The following is an 18,993-nucleotide window of genomic DNA, read 5'->3' as shown; positions in this document are numbered from 1 at the left end:
CCAAAACCTTATAAACTTCAATGGCTCAATGAGCAAGGGGAAATGATAGTTAACCAACAAGTGAAGGTACCTTTCTCCATTGGGACATATAAGGATGAAGTTAATTGTGATATAGTTCCCATGGAGGCAGGACATATTCTTTTAGGAAGGCCGTGGCAATTTGATAGGAAGATCATTTATAATGGCCTAACTAATGAGATTAGCCTCACCCATCTTGGCACTAAATTTGTGTTGCATCCTCAAACACCTTCACAGGTGGCCAAAGATCAACTAACTATGAAAGATAAGAGGGATGAGGAAGAAAAATTAGAAAAACAAAAGAAAAAGAAGGATAGTAAGGTCTTGTCTTCAAAGGCCAGGGGGAAGGAAAAAGAGGGAAAGGATTCCTCCAAGAAGATTGTTAAGAAGGAAAATCATTTTGCAACAAAAGGTGATATTAAAAGAGCACTCCTTCTTAAACAATCTTTCTACCTTCTCCTATCAAGGGAAACATCCCTTAGCACTGCCACAATTCCTACATTTGAGACCTTACCCCCAAAGGTCCAAGAACTCTTACATGAATTTGGTGATATATTTCCCAAAGAGATACCCCCTGGGCTACCTCCTTTAAGGGGAATAGAACACCAAATAGATTTAGTCCCAGGAGCAAGCCTTCCTAATAGGCCAGCCTATAGGACTAACCCTCAGGAGACTAAGGAGATAGAGTCTCAGGTTAAAGAATTGTTGGAGAAGGGCTGGGTCCAAGAGAGCCTAAGCCCATGTGCTGTGCCAGTGTTGTTGGTGCCCAAAAAGGATGGTACGTGGAGAATGTGTACAGATTGCAGGGCCATCAACAACATCACTGTAAAGTATAGGCACCCCATTCCTAGACTTGATGATCTGCTTGATGAGTTGCATGGTGCCAATATCTTTTCAAAAATTGATCTTAAAAGTGGTTATCACCAAATCAGGATGAAAAAGGGTGATGAGTGGAAAACTGCTTTCAAGACCAAGTTTGGTTTGTATGAATGGCTAGTGATGCCTTTTGGGCTCACTAATGCACCAAGCACCTTTATGAGGCTTATGCATCATGTCTTAAGGGATTTCATAGGTAGATTTGTAGTTGTTTATTTTGATGATATTTTAGTGTATAGTAGGAGCCTAGATTTTCACTTAGGACATCTCAGACAAGTTCTTTCAGTCCTTAGGAAAAACACCCTCTATGCAAATATAGAGAAGTGTACCTTTTGTGTAGATAATATAGTTTTCTTAGGTTTTGTAGTTGGTAGAAATGGGGTCCAAGTGGACCCTGAGAAAATCAAGGCCATCCAAGAATGGCCCACCCCAAAAAGTGTGGGAGATATTAGGAGCTTCCATGGGTTAGCAAGCTTCTATAGAAGGTTCGTTCCTAATTTCTCTACAATTGCATCACCTCTCAATGAGCTGGTGAAGAAGAATGTGGCATTTACCTGGGGTGAAAAACAAGAGCAAGCCTTTGCTTTGCTCAAAGAAAAGCTTACTAAGGCACCTGTTCTAGCTCTTCCTGACTTTTCTAAAACTTTTGAGCTAGAATGTGATGCCTCTGGAGTGGGAGTTGGAGCTGTATTGTTACAAGGTGGGCACCCTATTGCTTATTTTAGTGAAAAACTTCATAGTTCCACCCTCAACTACCCCACCTATGATAAAGAGCTTTATGCCTTAATAAGAGCCCTCCAAACTTGGGAACATTACCTTGTTTCCAAGGAATTTGTCATTCATAGTGATCATCAATCACTTAAGTACATTAGAGGGCAAATCAAGTTAAACAAGAGGCATGCAAAATGGGTAGAGTACCTAGAGCAATTTCCATATGTTATCAAATACAAAAAGGGAAAAACAAATGTGGTAGCTGATGCCCTCTCTAGGAGACACACATTGTTTTGCTCCCTAGGAGCTCAAATTTTAGGATTTGATAATATTAGGGACTTGTATGCTTTAGATGAACATTTCTCTCCCATTTATGAGAGTTGTGGGAAAAAGGCCCAAGATGGATTCTATTTGGCTGAGGGGTATTTGTTCAAAGAGGGAAAGCTTTGCATACCCCAAGGATCCATTAGGAAATTACTTGTGAAAGAGAGCCATGAGGGTGGGCTCATGGGCCACTTTGGGATAGACAAGACCCTTGTCTTACTCAAAGAAAAGTTTTATTGGCCCCATATGAAGAAAGATGTCCATAAGCATTGCACTAGGTGTGTGGCTTGTTTACAAGCCAAGTCTAGGGTGATGCCTCATGGTCTATACACACCCTTACCCATCCCATCTGCACCTTGGGTAGACATTAGTATGGACTTTGTCCTTGGGCTTCCTAGAACCCAAAGAGGTGTAGACTCTATCTTTGTGGTGGTGGATAGGTTTAGCAAGATGGCACACTTTATACCATGCCACAAGGTGGATGATGCTTCCCACATCTCAAAACTCTTTTTCAGGGAAGTTGTGAGACTCCATGGTTTGCCTAGGACCATTGTGTCAGATAGAGATGCTAAGTTCCTTAGCCACTTCTGGAAAACCTTATGGGCTAAGTTAGGAACTAAACTTCTTTTCTCTACCACTTGTCATCCACAAACTGATGGGCAAACAGAGGTAGTGAATAGGTCTTTATCCACCCTTTTAAGGGCTCTTCTGAAAGGCAACCATAAGTCTTGGGATGAGTATCTTCCTCATGTAGAATTTGCCTACAACAGGGGGGTTCATAGAACCACCAAGCAGTCCCCTTTTGAGGTTGTCTATGGGTTTAATCCCCTAACACCGTTAGACCTCATTCCCCTCCCACTGGACACTTCTTTTATACATAAAGAAGGGGAATCTAGGTCAGAATTTGTAAAGAAGATGCATGAGAGGGTTAAGAACCAAATAGAGAATCAAACAAAGGTGTATTCAACTAAAGGCAATAGAGGAAGAAAAGAGCTAGTTCTTAATGAGGGTGACTGGGTTTGGCTCCATCTTAGGAAGGATAGATTCCCTACTAAAAGGAAATCCAAGCTTAGCCCTAGAGGGGATGGACCTTTTCAGGTTTTGGAGAGGATCAATAACAATGCCTATAGGTTGGACCTCCCAGAAGAGTATGGAGTCAGCACCACTTTTAACATTTCTGATTTAACTCCTTTTGCAGGTGGAGCTGATATTGAGGAGGAGGAACTAACAGATTTGAGGTCAAATCCTCTTCAAGGGGAAGGGGATGATGCAATCCTCCCTAGGAAGGGACCAATCACTAGAACCATGAGCAAGAGGCTCCAAGAAGATTGGGCTAGAGCTGCTGAAGAAGGCCTTAGGGTTCTCATGAACCTTAGGGTAGATTTCTGAGCCCATGGGCCAAGGTTGGGTCCAATTATCTTTGTACATATTAGACTAGGATGTCATTATATTTGGTCCTTGTATATAGGGCTCCATATTGTAGGTAGGGTACCCTAGAAATATAGGATTTTTCAGCCCTTGTATTTTTGGGCACCTAGACTAGTTTTTGTATTAGGGGTAGTTTTGTAATTTCACATGCACTAAGTGGATATTTGATGTGTGTGGTTGGAAATAAATTTAATTGAATTGGTAGAAGCCCAATCCAATTAAATCTTAGAGGGGGAGGTGAGCATTTGCTTACTACACCCCATTGCCACATCATATAGTCACACTTTGTGCATGTCCTTCATGCTTTTCATGCCTCATGACACCTAAGCACACTTAGTGGAGAATCTTGTAATTGATCTTGGATTAGTGGGCTGAACCATAACTAAAATTCACTAATCATAATTAGTGAAATTTTGGCTCCAAAGTTTGGCTCCACAAATTCAATTTCAAATTCAAGTGAAATTTGAATTTCCCTCCAATTTTGTGTGACACTTAGGCTATAAATAGAGGTCATGTGTGTGTATTTTTTTCAACTTTGATCATTTGAATATTAACTTCAGATTTCAGAGCTCCTTTTGAGCACAAAATTTCGTGCTCTTCTCTCCCTCTCCCTTCATTCATCTCCTTCTTCCTCCAAGCTCTTATCCATGGCCTCCTATGGTGGTGAGCTTCTTCTAGACTCATCTTCTCCTTGAAGTGGCGTCTCCTCTCTCTCTTCCTTCTCCATTCCGCTGCCATTTATCTTCCAAGAAGCAAAGGAATCCATTGATGAAGAAGATCCTAGGCCTACAAGCTCCAATGGAGCTTGCATCACAACGCCTTTAAATGGTCTTTTCCGCTTTTATTGGTTAAGTGTAGATTTTCTAAAGGCCTAAAATCACCATGTAACTTTATCACCTCTTTCAAAAATAAAGAGATCATTAATGGTCCAATGCCTTAATGTCTTCTCTTTTTTTCAAAGGAATCGAAAGATTGTTTAATGGTCCAACGCCTTAAATGACCTTTCATTCAATAAAAACATATCTTGCAAAAAAGATAAAAACAACTTAAACAAACACTTTGTTCACAAAGAACTACGTAGGTCTGATTTCCTTATCGCAATTAAGGAATACGTAGGAGCAAGAGAAACACCCTCGTCGACCGCAAAAAGATAAAAAATATAAAAAGGAATAAAAACGTAAAAGGGAACATAAAATTGAAGTCATGTTTGCACATTTGATTAAAGGCTGACGTGTCTTGTGAAAGACGCGTGGGGTGCTAATACCTTCCCCGTGCATAAATACAACTCCCAAACCTTTCACTTAAAGTTCGTAGATCATGTCTTTTTCCGGTTTTTCCGATGTTTTCCTCAAATAAATGTTGGTGGCGACTCCGCGCGTATTCCTTTCTTGGAAGATGCACCCACGAGTCACGTGTCGCCCTCCCGCCGAAGGGTAGGTTGCGACAGCACTGAAAAGTGTTGAAGAAACTGTTATAAGACTTGAAAATTTGGTTCAAGAGTTTCATGTATGAATCTCTAGTTTTGGAAAAGAGCATTTGAAAGAAGCTTGTTCTCACTTGGAGAAAATACGAAAACTTTGATAGAAGCTGAATAACTGGAAGCATCTTTTAGAGCAAAATCTGATTCTCTGCAAGAGGTTCACCTTCCAACCCTCACCAACCTCATTGATAAATTCTTTGGAACCTTTTTTTTATCAAAATATTTGAAATCTCAATGTGATTTTTTTTTCATTATGCATTTGGTTCATTAGATTATCTGTGTACTTTTATTGAAAATTGCTGCCATGTTTTACACTAACAAATTAATAGTTACAGCTTGAAGGGTTGGTATCTTGTGATAGAATTTAAGAAGCCATATGTACATTTTCTTTAAGAGAAAGTAAAAGATTATGAAGGTACACTTGATGACCACATAATATGGTCAATATAACAATTGCTAGCCATGTATTTTTGGTTCTAAAGTACTGTTGTTGTCCAGGATCTCGATGGCTTGTTTCAGCTAACATATGGTGTGTGACTCATTGTGTTTTTGTTTCTTAGTTTTGAAAAACTATTTTAAACAAAAACTAATTTTTAGTTAGTTGGAGTGACGGAAGAAGATATATTAATTAGAATCATAATTCTTAGATTTTATTTGAAAATAGCAAAATGGTTTATTCTACATTTTGTCGCTTAAGTTAATCCTTAGGTTAGGATATGTTATTACTAACAACTTACTATGGACACTAACACAACAAGTGACATGTTGAAGTTTGTCTTTCTCCTATCTGTCTTGTGTCCATGTCAGCAGAACCAAAATGAAGTTTTTTTCCCCTGGCTACTTCTCATATCCTGAAAATCAATACTTAGAGTTATAGCAAAACACTTGGCATATACATTTTAGATATGATACACTTCAGAGAGAAAAGGAGCTTCTTTATTCCCTCCTACTATTTCATTTTTTAAAGGTTACCATATACATTTTTAGATTTGCATCAATGTCCATCGTTGTAATTTTATTATTTATTTGAACCCTTTTTTCTTGAAATGCTTTAATTGCTGCTATTGCCAAATTTTCGAAAGCCTTTGCAGCCTCTATCTCCTTTTAAGCTGCAAGTAATCTACTTTCCAAGGTACTTACTCCAGCCTTGGCTTGCTCTGCTTCTGCCTTTACTTTCTGTAGCTATGCTTTTTCCTTGATTAGTCTCTTCAACTGTTAGTTGTAGTTTCTTGGGAAGCTTGGTCATTTTCTCTTTAGCTTCTTTCTCCTTCATCTGAACTAAACCTATTTTTGATCTGGTCTTTTCCAATTCAGCTTCCAAAGATGCCACAGCAACAGAGGCCATTCCTTCTCTTTGCCTAATGGAGGCAAGAGTTGTTTTTTGTTGTTCAAGTTCCAATTTTAATGATGTAGCAACTACCTTCAAGATATTAATCTCAGCAGTTGCTTTCTCTATGTTAAGATTTACTTCCTCAAGTTCCTTTCCAGCTGATGCCACTACTTCTCGTATGTTAGTGTGTGTCTTTATCTCTGGTTCTTCTGGGCCTCTTTGTTGCTTTAACTTTGATTTCATATAAGCAGTTAATTCAGCTTTCAAATCAATCAGCAAAGCAGAGGCTGTTTCCAGTTTAGATTTGAGTTCCTTTGCAGATGAAATTCGCTGGTTGAGTCTCTGGAGCTCTTCTTCTGCCAATTTAAGTTCCTTCTCCCAATTGAGAGAATCTTGATCTCTTGCCATGACTATTCCTATTATTTGTTCCTCTTCTTCCAAATGCGCATCATGTGTAGTCTCCAATGACTCTTTTGCAGCAATTAGTTCAACAATTAAATCTTCAACAGACTTCTCTACTTCCTTTGATGTAGTAACAACCTCTTCAGCTTTCATAATAGCTACATCTATATCAGTCACTAAGGAAGCATATTCGTTGTGCAATGCTTCCAGCTCCTCTTTCACAACTATTAAATCTGAAACATATGCTGTATATCTAGCTTTGGCTACCTCAAGTTGTGCCTTGGCTGCAACACTTGATTCATATGCAGCTTCGCTAATACTTTATGTTATCATACTTGTTAATTAAGATAGAGTTAGTTTATCTCTAATAAATTATTATCCAGTTTATACTTATAACCAAATTCTTCCTTTTTAGTTTCAATTTTTTATCTTCTTTAAATTATATAGGCCACGCAAGGGAAAAGATGGTTTGCCTGTCTAAGATCATAAGATATATATTATAAGCAGAAAATGAAGTAAAGGAAAATACAACACCAAAATATTCACTTCTATTGGAACTATTAGAATGACATGCAGTTCATGATAGGAGTTAGTATTTAGGAAGTAGCATCCCTTTACTCTTTATCAAGAAAACAATCCTCACTTAGTCTATTAAGAATCTATATATATAGATGCTTTGAAAAAGCATTACACCCAGAAGCAATATCAATCAAGCTATTCCCTCCTAACTCCCTCCAAATTCAACAAGAACCATTCATAAATGTATACATGTTGTGATATCATACACATATTACTAAACCGAATACACATCAGAAAAGTATAACGGTAACAACCAAAAAACTGCATTAAGTTCTATTAGGCTTTAACACATTTGTAGTGTTTCTTAAGCTATTCAAACGTTAAAAAAGATAACAAATTTAGATGATCTTGTAAGTAGGCACAACTGCACAAGTGATCCCCATGTTGCAGTACATCCAATGAAACAAAAATAGATTTTACAAAATGCACGTCCTTCTACAAAAGCTAATAATCTTAAAAATCTAGCAACTAAATCCCCATGACCTTCCTTATTCATGTCTAAAGAGAATGAAAAAATAAAGATAAGATAAATGAAAATAAGAGGGACAGAATTGAGAAACAAGAAAAAAAATAACAGAACTCAGCAATTAAATATCTATCAACTCTAAAAGAAACCAAAAAGAATTGCATAATTATGCTAAGCTCAGTCAAGATAGTGGTAGGCAAAGAACAAACACAGACCAAAAACACTTGCAGGATATAAAGCTTGAATTTAAATGTGATAAGCTCAAAAATAGTCAGGGACAAGCAACACGCACACAAAACTCAGAGCAAAATATCATAGCAGAATACAAGGAAAACAGAACACAAGATCATTAAAATAGCCACTAAAATGCCAAATAGCAAAGGAATTGAACAAAACAAATTAGAAGAAATTCAAAATCACCAGCCAAAGCCCCTTCAAGATCCCAAACTTGATAAATCCAGTAACCACAACCAAAGAGCAAAATATCATAGCAGTAACCTTAGTGCAGAAAGAAAAATCAACAAGAAATAGCCACATACAGGAACAATACCCTTAGAGCAAATAAAAACTTTCAAGGTTTCTGTACAACTCTCCCTCACAGTGGGTTTCTTTTTTGGTGGGGATGGGGTGGAGATAATATATATTTAGTAATATACACAGCATAGCAATTCGATGATACGTGGGTAGCTAGTTAGAGTAAGATTCATAAGTTTTTTTAGGAAATGATTATTTCAAGTTTTCTTGACTTCTTTTAGAGTGCTAACACATGGTTTCACATAAGAGTCTTTCTTGGTCTGCCATTATACCTCTACCTTTCTGAATGGGCTTCTATAGTCTTTTTCTCTCATGTCCTAACCATATTTACCATTTTTCCTCAATAGGCGCCACTAACATTCTCCTTAACATATTCATTCCTTATTGATCTTATCTTTTCCTGTATGACATCCCATCTTAGTTATGATCTATTATTCTGTGCAGAAGTTTTCTACACTACCATCCAGTCATTTGTTGGCACATCAAAAGAGTTTGATTATGACTACAATTACATGAGAGGTCATACTCTTTTGGTGAAATGGCAACACATCATAGGATGATAGTGTAATAAAGTTTTTAATGAGCACAGGATCAAAATTAAAGCAAAAAAAAAAAGATGTACTAGAATAAGAAGGTTGAAGCAATGACATACTGTTGGATCGAGTGGCCTCAGAATAATTAAGAAGGGGGGGGGTGAATTAATTATTCCTAAACCTTTACTAATTTAAAATTACTCTTTTAAGGCTTTTACTTATGTTGTTAAGAGAATATGGAGTAGAAGAGAAACATAACACAAAGTAAAAGTGGAAATTAAATGCACAACGGAAAGTAAAAGAGTAGGGAAGAAGGAAACAAACACACAAGAGTTTTTATACTGGTTCGGCAACAACCCGTGCCTACATCCAGTCCCTAAGCGACCTGCGGTCCTTGAGATTTCTTTCAACCTTGTAAAAATTCTTTTACAAGCAAAGATCCACAAGGGATGTACCCTCCCTTGTTCTCTTTGAACCTAGTGGATGTACCCTCCACTAGAACTGATCCACAAGAGATGTACCCTCTCTTGTTCTCAGTCAAACCCAAGTAGATGTACCCTCTACTTGTACCACAAAGGATGTATCCTCCAATGTGTTAAGACAAAGATCTCAGGCTGTTAAACCTTTGATACTTTGTGAATAGGGATACAAAAGAATTCTCAGGCGGTTAGTCCTTTGAACACTTTTGTATTAGGGAAAGGGAAGAATCAAAAGAATTCTCAGACTGTATCGTTTTGAATTCTTTGACAAGGGAGAAGGGAGACACAAAAGAATTCAGGCGGTTAGTCCTTTGGTCTTTTGGAAAGGGGAGAAGAGAGACACAAAAAGAATTCAGGAGGTTAGTCCTTAGCGAATTCTTTTTGGCAAAGGGAGAAGAGAATGAAAAGATGAATAGCACAAGTTTTCAAGGTTTAGAAAACCAGAAAACTTCAGAAAGCTTTTGGTACAAAGAAAAAGAAGAAGTTCAAAGAGATTTTAAGGCTTGCAAAGGATGATTGAATGAATGTAAAAAGTATGTTTAAAAGCAAATCAAAGCCTTGCTTTTATAGACTCTTCATGTCTGGCCATGAAGACCATTTAGAAGAGTTATAACTTTTAGAAAAACTTAAAACCAATTTGAAAAAGTCAAACACCTTTTTGAAGAGTTACATCTTTTGATTTATCAGAAACAGTCACTGGTAATCGATTACCAAATTAGTGTAATCGATTACACAAGGCTTTTAAGTGAAAGGATGTGACTCTTCACATTTGAATTTGAATTTCAACGTTCAAGGGCATTGGTAATCGATTACCAAAACATTGTAATCGATTACAACCTTTTGAAAATAATTGGAACGTTGTAAATTCAGTTTGAAAACTTTTTCAAACTCATTTTGCTACTGGTAATCGATTACAACAATATGGTAATCGATTACCAGAGAGTAAAAACTCTTTGGTAAAGGTTTTGTCAAAAACTCATGTGCTATTCAAAGTTTTGAAAAAAAAATTAATACTTATCTTGATTGAGTCTTTTCTTCATTCTTGAATCTTGATCTTGATTCTTGAGATCTTGAACCTTGAATCTTGATTCTTGATTCTAGGCTTTCTTCTTGAGTCTTGAATTCTTCTTGATTCTTTTCTTGAACTCTTGAATTGTTCTTGATTCACTTGAGTTGTTCTTTGATTGATCTTTGAGCTTTTTGTCATCACCTTTGTCATCATCATTGTTATCATCAAAAAACCTTTGAATCACCTTTTATTCACCATGAAGCTTTGCTTCTACAATCTCCCCCTTTTTGATGATGACAACTTCTGAAATCAAGAAACACACACACACTTTTTCCTAGTCGATCACTCTCATAAATTCTCCCCCTTTGTTTTTTAATTTATGCTTATCTTAAAAATAAGTTGATTACTTATGTGAATTCTTGATTTAATCCCATTTCTCTCCCCCTTTGGCATCAACAAAAAGCCAAAGTGCGTATCAAACAAATTTAATTTAAACATTCATACAATGTTCATAAAAAAAAATATCAACCAAATCATGAAGCAAGAAGCAAGAACCATGAAACCATTAAGCAAACAACCATGCATAGATTAATTATAAACTCCACATAGTCAAATAACATACTTAATATTTGTTCAAAAATACCATGCAAATAGGGAAATAGTAAATTGTTCAAATACCATATTGATATAGCCAAAATACAAGGCTGAAAATCAAAGTACTAATATTAAAATATAAGTCTAAGATGATGGTGGCGGCGGTGGTGGAAGATCAAAGCTTGACCGGATGTAAGATACATCTTTTTCAACCTTAGTCATTCTTGACTCCATTTCATTGAAGCGCATATTTACTTGCAGTTCCAAAGTATCAAACCTCTCACCAACAAAGGTTTGAAGACCATCAAACCTTTCCATAATCTTCGAAAGAAGAGATGAATCTTCTCCTTCATTTCCTTCTTCACCAACATTTCTAGCACCCTTCTTCACCCAAGAGCCATCATGCTCCTTTATATAACCAAAGGATGCTATGACTGAAGCGCCTATAAGGAATGATCTCTTGATTGGAACATAGGGTTCATAATCAAGAGGGATGTTGAAGTGTTGAAGGAAAAGAGTAACTAGATGAGGATAAGGCAATGGGGCTTTCAATCGCAATGCCTTATGCATGCGATATCTAACAAGATGTGCACAATCAATTTGTAAACCTTTATGAAAGGCCCACATGACAATGAGATCTTGTTTAGAAACCTAAGCAAGGTTTGAAGATCTAGGGAGTAAGATGTGAACAATAAGGTAATGGAGGATGCGGCTTTCGAAAGCTAATGAACCGGCAAGAAGCCTTCCGGTCATATCCGCTTGGTTGGTGCAAACCAACCAGCGGGCATCATGCACAGAGAAATCGAATTTCCATTCATCAATCAATGCACCCTCAAAAGGTACACCTTCACTAGGCAATTTTGTTAAATCATAAAATGGGGATTGGTCAATGACCATCTTAATCCCATAAATTTCAGACATTAGAATACCTTCATGAATTTCTAAATTAGAACAGAAAGCTTTGACTAATTCAGAATAGACAGGTAATTTTAGAGACATGAATGGAATAAGATTGGAGTTTTCAAATGCTTGGAAGCATTCAAAATTCTCATTTGAGAAGAACTCCATATCTATGAATTTTGGGTCTACAATGGAACGAGAGGAAAAGAGGTTTGTGTATCGTATACACTGTTCCTATGATGAGAATAATGATCCAGAGGGAATGGAGGGAGGAATTGGGGCTTCCTGTGACCTAGAATGCCGCTGACTCCGACTCGAAGTTCCTTTCCGCTTTTTCGATGGTTCCGCCATTTGAAGAGTTTTTTCTGGATTTCAATTGGTTCAAATGAAAGAGATTGAAAAAAGATGAAGTTTGGGCTTTGCGGGGAGTGATTTGAACAAGAATTGAGTGAGATATGGCTGGAAGAAAAATTGAGGGCGAGGGTTTTCGGGAGAGAGAAAGGTTGCAGGTTTCAGAATTCGAAATTTGAATATATAGGTGCAAGGATGCGTCGTAATCGATTACACAAATATGGTAATCGATTACCAGAGAGCAACTTTGCCAGAAATAACTGCTTGTAATCGATTACACTATTATGGTAATCGATTACCAATGGTTATTTTAGCCAGAAAACAAAAGCAGAAGTCTTTCTAAGAGAAGAAGTTTTGAAAACTATATTTGAAAATAATTTATGAATAATTTTCAATCATGTAATTTACATATCATGTCATGCAAAAATATTTAAAACATGAAGATAATCAATTTTATCAAAAACAATCAAAACACAAGTATGAAGAATATTGATTTTACTTAAATAAATGAATGAATATTTCATGCAAATAGGATGAAATCAATCAAGCAAATATACTCATGATTTCAAACAATCAAAAGACAAACAAATAAAGAATTGTTAGTCATCATAATCAAATTGTTTGAATAAAAATTTCAACTTTAAGAGAAATTTTAATAAGATAATGGTTTTGATATTACCTTTTTCAGGATTGAAGTGTCTAGATCTTCAACAATGAGGATCATTCTTTTTCTCCTTGTTTTTCATCCTTGAGAGATGTTCTCGTCACTTTCATAATCTTTGGTTAGAAGATTAATCTCCTTTTCTGAACCATCGGATGAATCATTGTCATCCCATGCAATGTATGCTTTCTTGGTTCTTCTTTCGTCAAATCTTTTCTTTTCACTTTTCTCCGACCATTCTTCATTTGACAGACAGTTGGCCTTAATGTGACCAATTTGGTTGCATTTGTAGCACCTAAGGACTTGAGAATCATCTTGTGATTTTCTTCCATTATTGAAATTCTGACGCCTATCAATTCTTCTTTTCTTGATGAATTTATGAAATTTCTTAACAAAGAAAGAAAAATCTTCTTCATCATATGAATCTTCTTCTTCGTTTTCTTCTTGTATTGAAGATGAGGCTTTAAGGGCTATGCTTCTCTTCTTTTTGTCATTTTCTTCATTCTGATTGAGGCATTGAAGTTCCATCTCGTGTTCCTGCAATTTACCAAATAAAGTAGCAAGAGACATGGAAGAGAGATCTTTGCTTTTATAAATAGCAATTACCTTGGGCTGCCATTCCCTATTTAAACATCTTAAGACTTTATTAATTAAATCTTCATTGGGAAAGATTTTTCCTAAAGATGCAAGATGGTTTACTATATGTGTAAATCTCTTTTGCAAACTATGGATTTTTTCATTTGGGTTCATCCTAAATAATTCATATTCATGGGTAAGGGTATTTATTCTAGACCTTTTTACATTTGTGGTTCCTTCATGGGTTAACAGGAGAGTATCCCACATATCCTTGGCATTAGTACAATTTGACACTCTAAAGTACTCATCTATCCCTAGGGCTGAAGTGATGATATTTTTGGCTTTGAGATCATACTGGATTTTTCTCCTATCTTCTTTTGTCCATTGATCTCTCGGTTTTTGGGTTGTAGTGCTTGTGCTTACATCTACTATAGTGGGTATATATGGTCCTAATTCTATTGCTTCCCATATATTTAGATCTATGGCTTCAATAAATATCTGCATGCGGGTTTTCCAATAATGGTAACCCTCACCATTGAAAATGGGTGGTCTGTGAATGGAATTTCCTTTAGGAAACAAGGGATTTGAGGAGGCCATTCTACAAGAAACTTGCTCTGATACCACTTGTTGGATCGAGTGGCCTCAGAATAATTAAGAAGGGGAGGGGGTTGAATTAATTATTCCTAAACCTTTACTAATTAAAAAATTACTCTTTTAAGGCTTTTACTTATGTTGTTAAGAGAATATGGAGTAGAAGATAAACTTAACTCAAAGTAAAAGCGGAATATAAATGCATAGCGGAAAGTAAAAGAGTAAGGAAGAAGGAAACAAGCACACAAGAGTTTTTATACTAGTTCGGCAACAACCCGTGCCTACATCCAGTCCCCAAGCGACCTGCGGTCCTTGAGATTTCTTTCAACCTTGTAAAAATCCTTTTACAAGCAAAGATCCACAAGGGATGTACCCTCCCTTGTTCTCTTTGAACCTAGTGGATGTACCCTCCACTAGAACTGATCCACAAGAGATGTACCCTCTCTTGTTCTCAGTCAAACTCAAGTAGATGTACCCTCTACTTGTACCACAAAGGATGCATTCTCCAATGTGTTAAGACAAAGATCTCAGGCTGTTAAACCTTTGATACTTTGTGAATGGGGATACAAAAGAATTCTCAGGCGGTTAGTCCTTTGAACACTTTTGTATTAGGGAAAGGGAAGAATCAAAAGAATTCTCAAACTGTGTCGTTTTGAATTCTTTGACAAGGGAGAAGGGAGACACAAAAAAATTTAGGCGGTTAGTCCTTTGTTCTTTTGGAAAAGGGAGAAGAGAGACACAAAAAGAATTCAGGCGGTTAGTCCTTGGCGAATTCTTTTTGGCAAAGGGAGAAGAGAATGAAAAGATGAATAGCACAAGTTTTCAAGGTTTAGAAAACCAGAAAACTTCAGAAAGCTTTTGGTACAAAGAAGAAGAAGAAGTTCAAAGAGATTTTAAGGCTTGCAAAGGATTGATTGAATGAATGAAAAAAGTATGTTGAAAAGCAAATCAAAGCCTTGCTTTTATAGACTCTTCATGTCTGGCCAAGAAGACCATTTAGAAGAGTTATAACTTTTAGAAAAACTTAAAACCAATTTGAAAAAGTCAAAAACCTTTTTGAAGAGTTACATCTTTTGATTTATCAGAAATAGTCACTGGTAATCGATTACCAAATTAGTGTAATCGATTACACAAGGCTTTTAAGTGAAAGGATGTGACTCTTCACATTTGAATTTGAATTTCAACGTTCAAGGGCACTGGTAATCGATTACCAAAACATTGTAATCGATTACAACCTTTTGAAAATAATTGGAACATTGTAAATTCAGTTTGAAAACTTTTTCAAACTCATTTTGCTACTGGTAATCGATTACAACAATATGGTAATCGATTACCAGAGAGTAAAAACTCTTTGGTAAAGGTTTTGTCAAAAACTCATGTGCTATTCAAAGTTTTGAAAAACTTTTTAATACTTATCTTGATTGAGTCTTTTCTTCATTCTTGAATCTTGATCTTGATTCTTGAGATCTTGAACCTTGAATCTTGATTCTTGATTCTAGGCTTTCTTCTTGAGTCTTGAATTCTTCTTGATTCTTTTCTTGAACTCTTGAAGTGTTCTTGATTCACTTGAGTTGTTCTTTGATTGATCTTTGAGCTTTTTTTCATCACCTTTGTCATCATCATTGTTATCATCAAAACACCTTTGAATCACCTTTGATTCACCATGAAGCTTTGCTTCTACAATAACAAGGTTGCTGAATTACAAAAGTGGAACATAAATGCTAGAGTTTCTGGTTAGGAGTTTCTTCGTTCCCATCTTTTAAGGGCAAAGTTGTTTTCTTGACTTTTTTTAGGGTGCTAACACAAGGTTTATCTGGGTTGGTTTACCTAGGTGTGGTCTTGTGTATTTGTGTTGCTACTACTATCAACTACTAGTTGAAACCATGGATACGTGTAGTCCCAAACTGCTGTCTTCCTTATTTCCTGAAGCTTACGATATTCAGGTTCATTAGTTAGCACCTTATGTCCCAAACTGTTGTTGATATACTCATGATGATTATGATGATTGTTTTTTGCATTTGCTACATGGTCGTGATGTCCACAGTTTTTGAACTACAAGTTAATTATCTACTATTGTTAACAGCTTTTGGCAGCTAGTGCCTTGGAGGAAAGAAACAAATTTCAAAACAAATTTCAAAACAAATTGCTACCGGAGACAATATCTAACGGCACCAATATTTGGGATATTCTACTTCTAGAAGGTTTGTGCCACCACATCCTTACTTCAGAGTGTTTTTGCTGTGTCTTTGCTTGCTTATTCTACAGTCTTCGTTCTGCCTTGATTGGTTATTCTGCATGCTGTGTTTTTGCTATTTCTTCTATGTCTATTGTTGCTGCATATTGTTCCTATCAATTATTGTTGAAAGAACATAAATATAACACCCCACCCCCCAATACTAAGTTTATGGTTCAGACTAGGAACACAAACTTGAATAGCAGCTAGAACCAACAACTTCTAAAATCAGTAAAGCAAATAAAAAGGAAAGACATGGCAGTACATCAACACAATACAATAAAAAATCCCTGATTTTTCCACTTCCAGTCCAACCTATAGCTTACCTATAGCTATACACACATCCCCTCCTCTCTTAAAAACCATAAAGACCCACCACACATATTAAACTACAAATTCACAGATCACAATTGACAACCAGTGTAAAAAAAACGATCTCTCTTTATCTCACACATAAACACAAAGATACTCAAACATACGCACACACACAACTCACTCACTCACTCACCACCACCAAATTTTATTTTCTTCTTCTCCATGCGATCATGGAGAGAGGCAAGGATCTCCACCACCATCACCACCACCACCACCACCATTAGAACAACTTCCCATTCCAGCTACTTGAGAAGAAAGAAGACCAAGAAACTGCCTCATGTTCCACCTCCTCCCTTTACCCGTCCCTAGCAATCTCCGCAGAACCGAGCACGTCCAATTCAACCCGATCCAACCAGCTCACCGTGGCGGCTGTGGCAGAGGCTCCTAATAGTAAAAAGCCTCCGCCGAAGCAAACCTCGACCAAGGACCGACACACGAAGGTGGATGGGCGCGAGCAACGTATCCGAATGTCGGCCCTCTACGCCACCTGCATCTTCCAGCTCACCCACGAGCTAGGCCACAAGTTGGACGGTGAAACCATCGAGTGGCTCCTCCAGCAGGTGGAGCTTGATGTGATCGCCACCACTGACACCGGCACCATCGCCGCCAACTTCACCTCCCTAAACATCTCCCTACGCAGTTTCGGCTCCTTCATGTCCGTCCCCTCCCAGCTTCGATCGTCCTACTTCAACCTTAATTTCTCCCTCCAACAACATCAACATAGAACCTTCTTCCCCGGCATAGCCTTTTCCTCTAACAATACCAACAACAACACATCAACACTTCTCAATTTCCAATCCAACACCCTTAACACCACCATGCTGCAGCAGCAGGCCAAGCCGAAGCTTAGCGACGACGGTGTGCCGCTTTCCTTAGACATTTCAGACACCATTGTCTAATTTAAGGCTGTAAGATAAACATAGTTTAAGCATAATCTATTTAAGCACCACCTATAAAAACAAGATGCCGATTATAAAATACTTACCTAGTTGTTTCTAGAACCTAGCATAATACTTCTCTGCTCCTTCTCAAGGTTTCCAAGAGAACTAAATCACAAGTATAACAACAGTATTAAATCACATTGTTGAAAAATTAAGGAATGAGGCAGCTTGGCAATAAAATTGCAGTTACTTCTCTTATAAAAGTCAAATTGTATTCACATTGTATGACTGTCCTCACTACTCTGTGTGCTACTTACAAATGTTTGTTAGCAATTAATGTTTTTATTACTTGTTCACTGCCATTAAAGACAACTGATATATGATATACAAATTGTGTTCATGATGAGAGAACCTTAGATTCTCGTTTGAGATTGAATGCAATGATTCTTATGGACAGTTTGCATTAATCATTGTATTCAATCTTGAATTATCCGTTTGGATAGTTTGGGGAGACTGATATTTTTATGGTAGATTCATGTGTTAAGGTTAACATTATTTTGTTTAATTTGATGAAATTTTAGTACAACGCATTTCTAGTTGTTCTCTGAGTGTATACTTGATTATCGGAAAATTAATTTCACCGATTTCATGTCATGTACTTGGAGACTAATGCGGAATGCTGCCAAAATTTTGTCAAATTTAACAAAATACAATTAACCCAAACTTATGAAGCTACCATAAAAGACGGTCTTTCTGAATGGGATAGGGCCACACCTATAATAAAAAAGTGAGATTTTTATGCATTGAATAACTTTGTGAGTATGACAGAGTTATTACTTAGATGGATCAAAGTTGGATGAATGAAAGTCGCATCAGCCCAAAATATGAGGAAGGCGTCGAGCAGTTCTTGCAATTTGCTTTAGAAAGAGGTTGATCGGATGAAGATGGAAAATATTATTGTCCTTGCATCAATTTTTTAAACGGAAGACGACAAATACTGGACGACATATTGGAACATCTATTGTATGATGGGATTAAGAAGAATTACACGTCGTGGATATGGCATGGTGAATTGACAGACATGCAGAGTGGGTCCTAATCTGAACCGTTTGATGTAGAAATGGGAGATCGCTTGGAGAATATGATTCATGACCTTGGACAAGAGTCTTTTCAGCAAGCACATGCCCCTATGTATGAAGGATTGCAGAGTGATTCAAAGAAGCCTTTGTATACGGGGTGCAAGAATTCCTTGACGTTGTTATCGGTGGTGTTAAGTCTGGTTAATGTCAAGGTCAGATATGGGTGGAGTGACAAAAGCTTTACTTTACTGCTTCAAGTAGTGCACGATCTGCTTCCAGAGGAAAACACGTTGCCTAAAAGTTACTATCAGGCCAAGAAGATACTGTGTTCGATGGGTATGGAGTATCAGAAGATTCATGCTTGCCCAAAGGATTGCATACTGTACAGGCATGAATTCAAAGAAATGCCTAAATGCCCTAGGTGTGGGGCATCACGGTACAAAGTGAAGGATGATGAGGACTGCAATTCTGATGAAAACTCAAAGAAGGGCCCTCCAGTGAAGGTGTTGGGGTATCTTCCCATCATTCCAAGGTTTAAGCGTCTTTTTGCTAATGGAGACGACGCAAAATACCTTACCTGGCA

The 18,993-nt window shown here is 37.1% G+C and overlaps 1 protein-coding gene and 1 pseudogene across 1 annotated transcript; one reads left to right on the top strand and one right to left on the bottom strand.

Moving 5' to 3' along the window:
• Positions 1–5,957: 5,957 nt before the first annotated feature.
• On the bottom strand, positions 5,958–11,081 carry LOC114420564 (protein WEAK CHLOROPLAST MOVEMENT UNDER BLUE LIGHT 1-like). Its single transcript, XM_028386428.1, has 2 exons — positions 10,951–11,081; positions 5,958–6,888 (listed from the first exon to the last, which is right to left on the bottom strand). Exons 1-2 carry the CDS (start codon positions 11,079–11,081, stop codon positions 5,958–5,960), a joined length of 1,062 nt encoding a protein of 353 aa, XP_028242229.1.
• A 5,539-nt stretch (positions 11,082–16,620) lies between these two features.
• Positions 16,621–17,349, top strand: LOC114420563 (annotated as a pseudogene).
• The last annotated feature ends 1,644 nt before the right edge of the window (positions 17,350–18,993 follow it).

Source organism: Glycine soja, chromosome 7 (assembly GCF_004193775.1).
Source record: "Glycine soja cultivar W05 chromosome 7, ASM419377v2, whole genome shotgun sequence".
NCBI classification, from domain to species: Eukaryota; Viridiplantae; Streptophyta; class Magnoliopsida; order Fabales; family Fabaceae; genus Glycine; species Glycine soja.
This window is presented reverse-complemented; position numbering and strand designations above follow the sequence as displayed.

Bases quoted from the DNA above. Each gene is read 5' to 3' on its own strand.
- LOC114420564 (XM_028386428.1), bottom strand. From the start codon at position 11,081: ATGGAAAGGTTTGATGGTCTTCAAACCTTTGTTGGTGAGAGGTTTGAT. The intron at 6,889-10,950 runs GTCAAGCTTTGA...GATAACATAAAG, and splicing joins AAAGATGTATCTTACATCCG to TATTAGCGAAGCTGCATATG.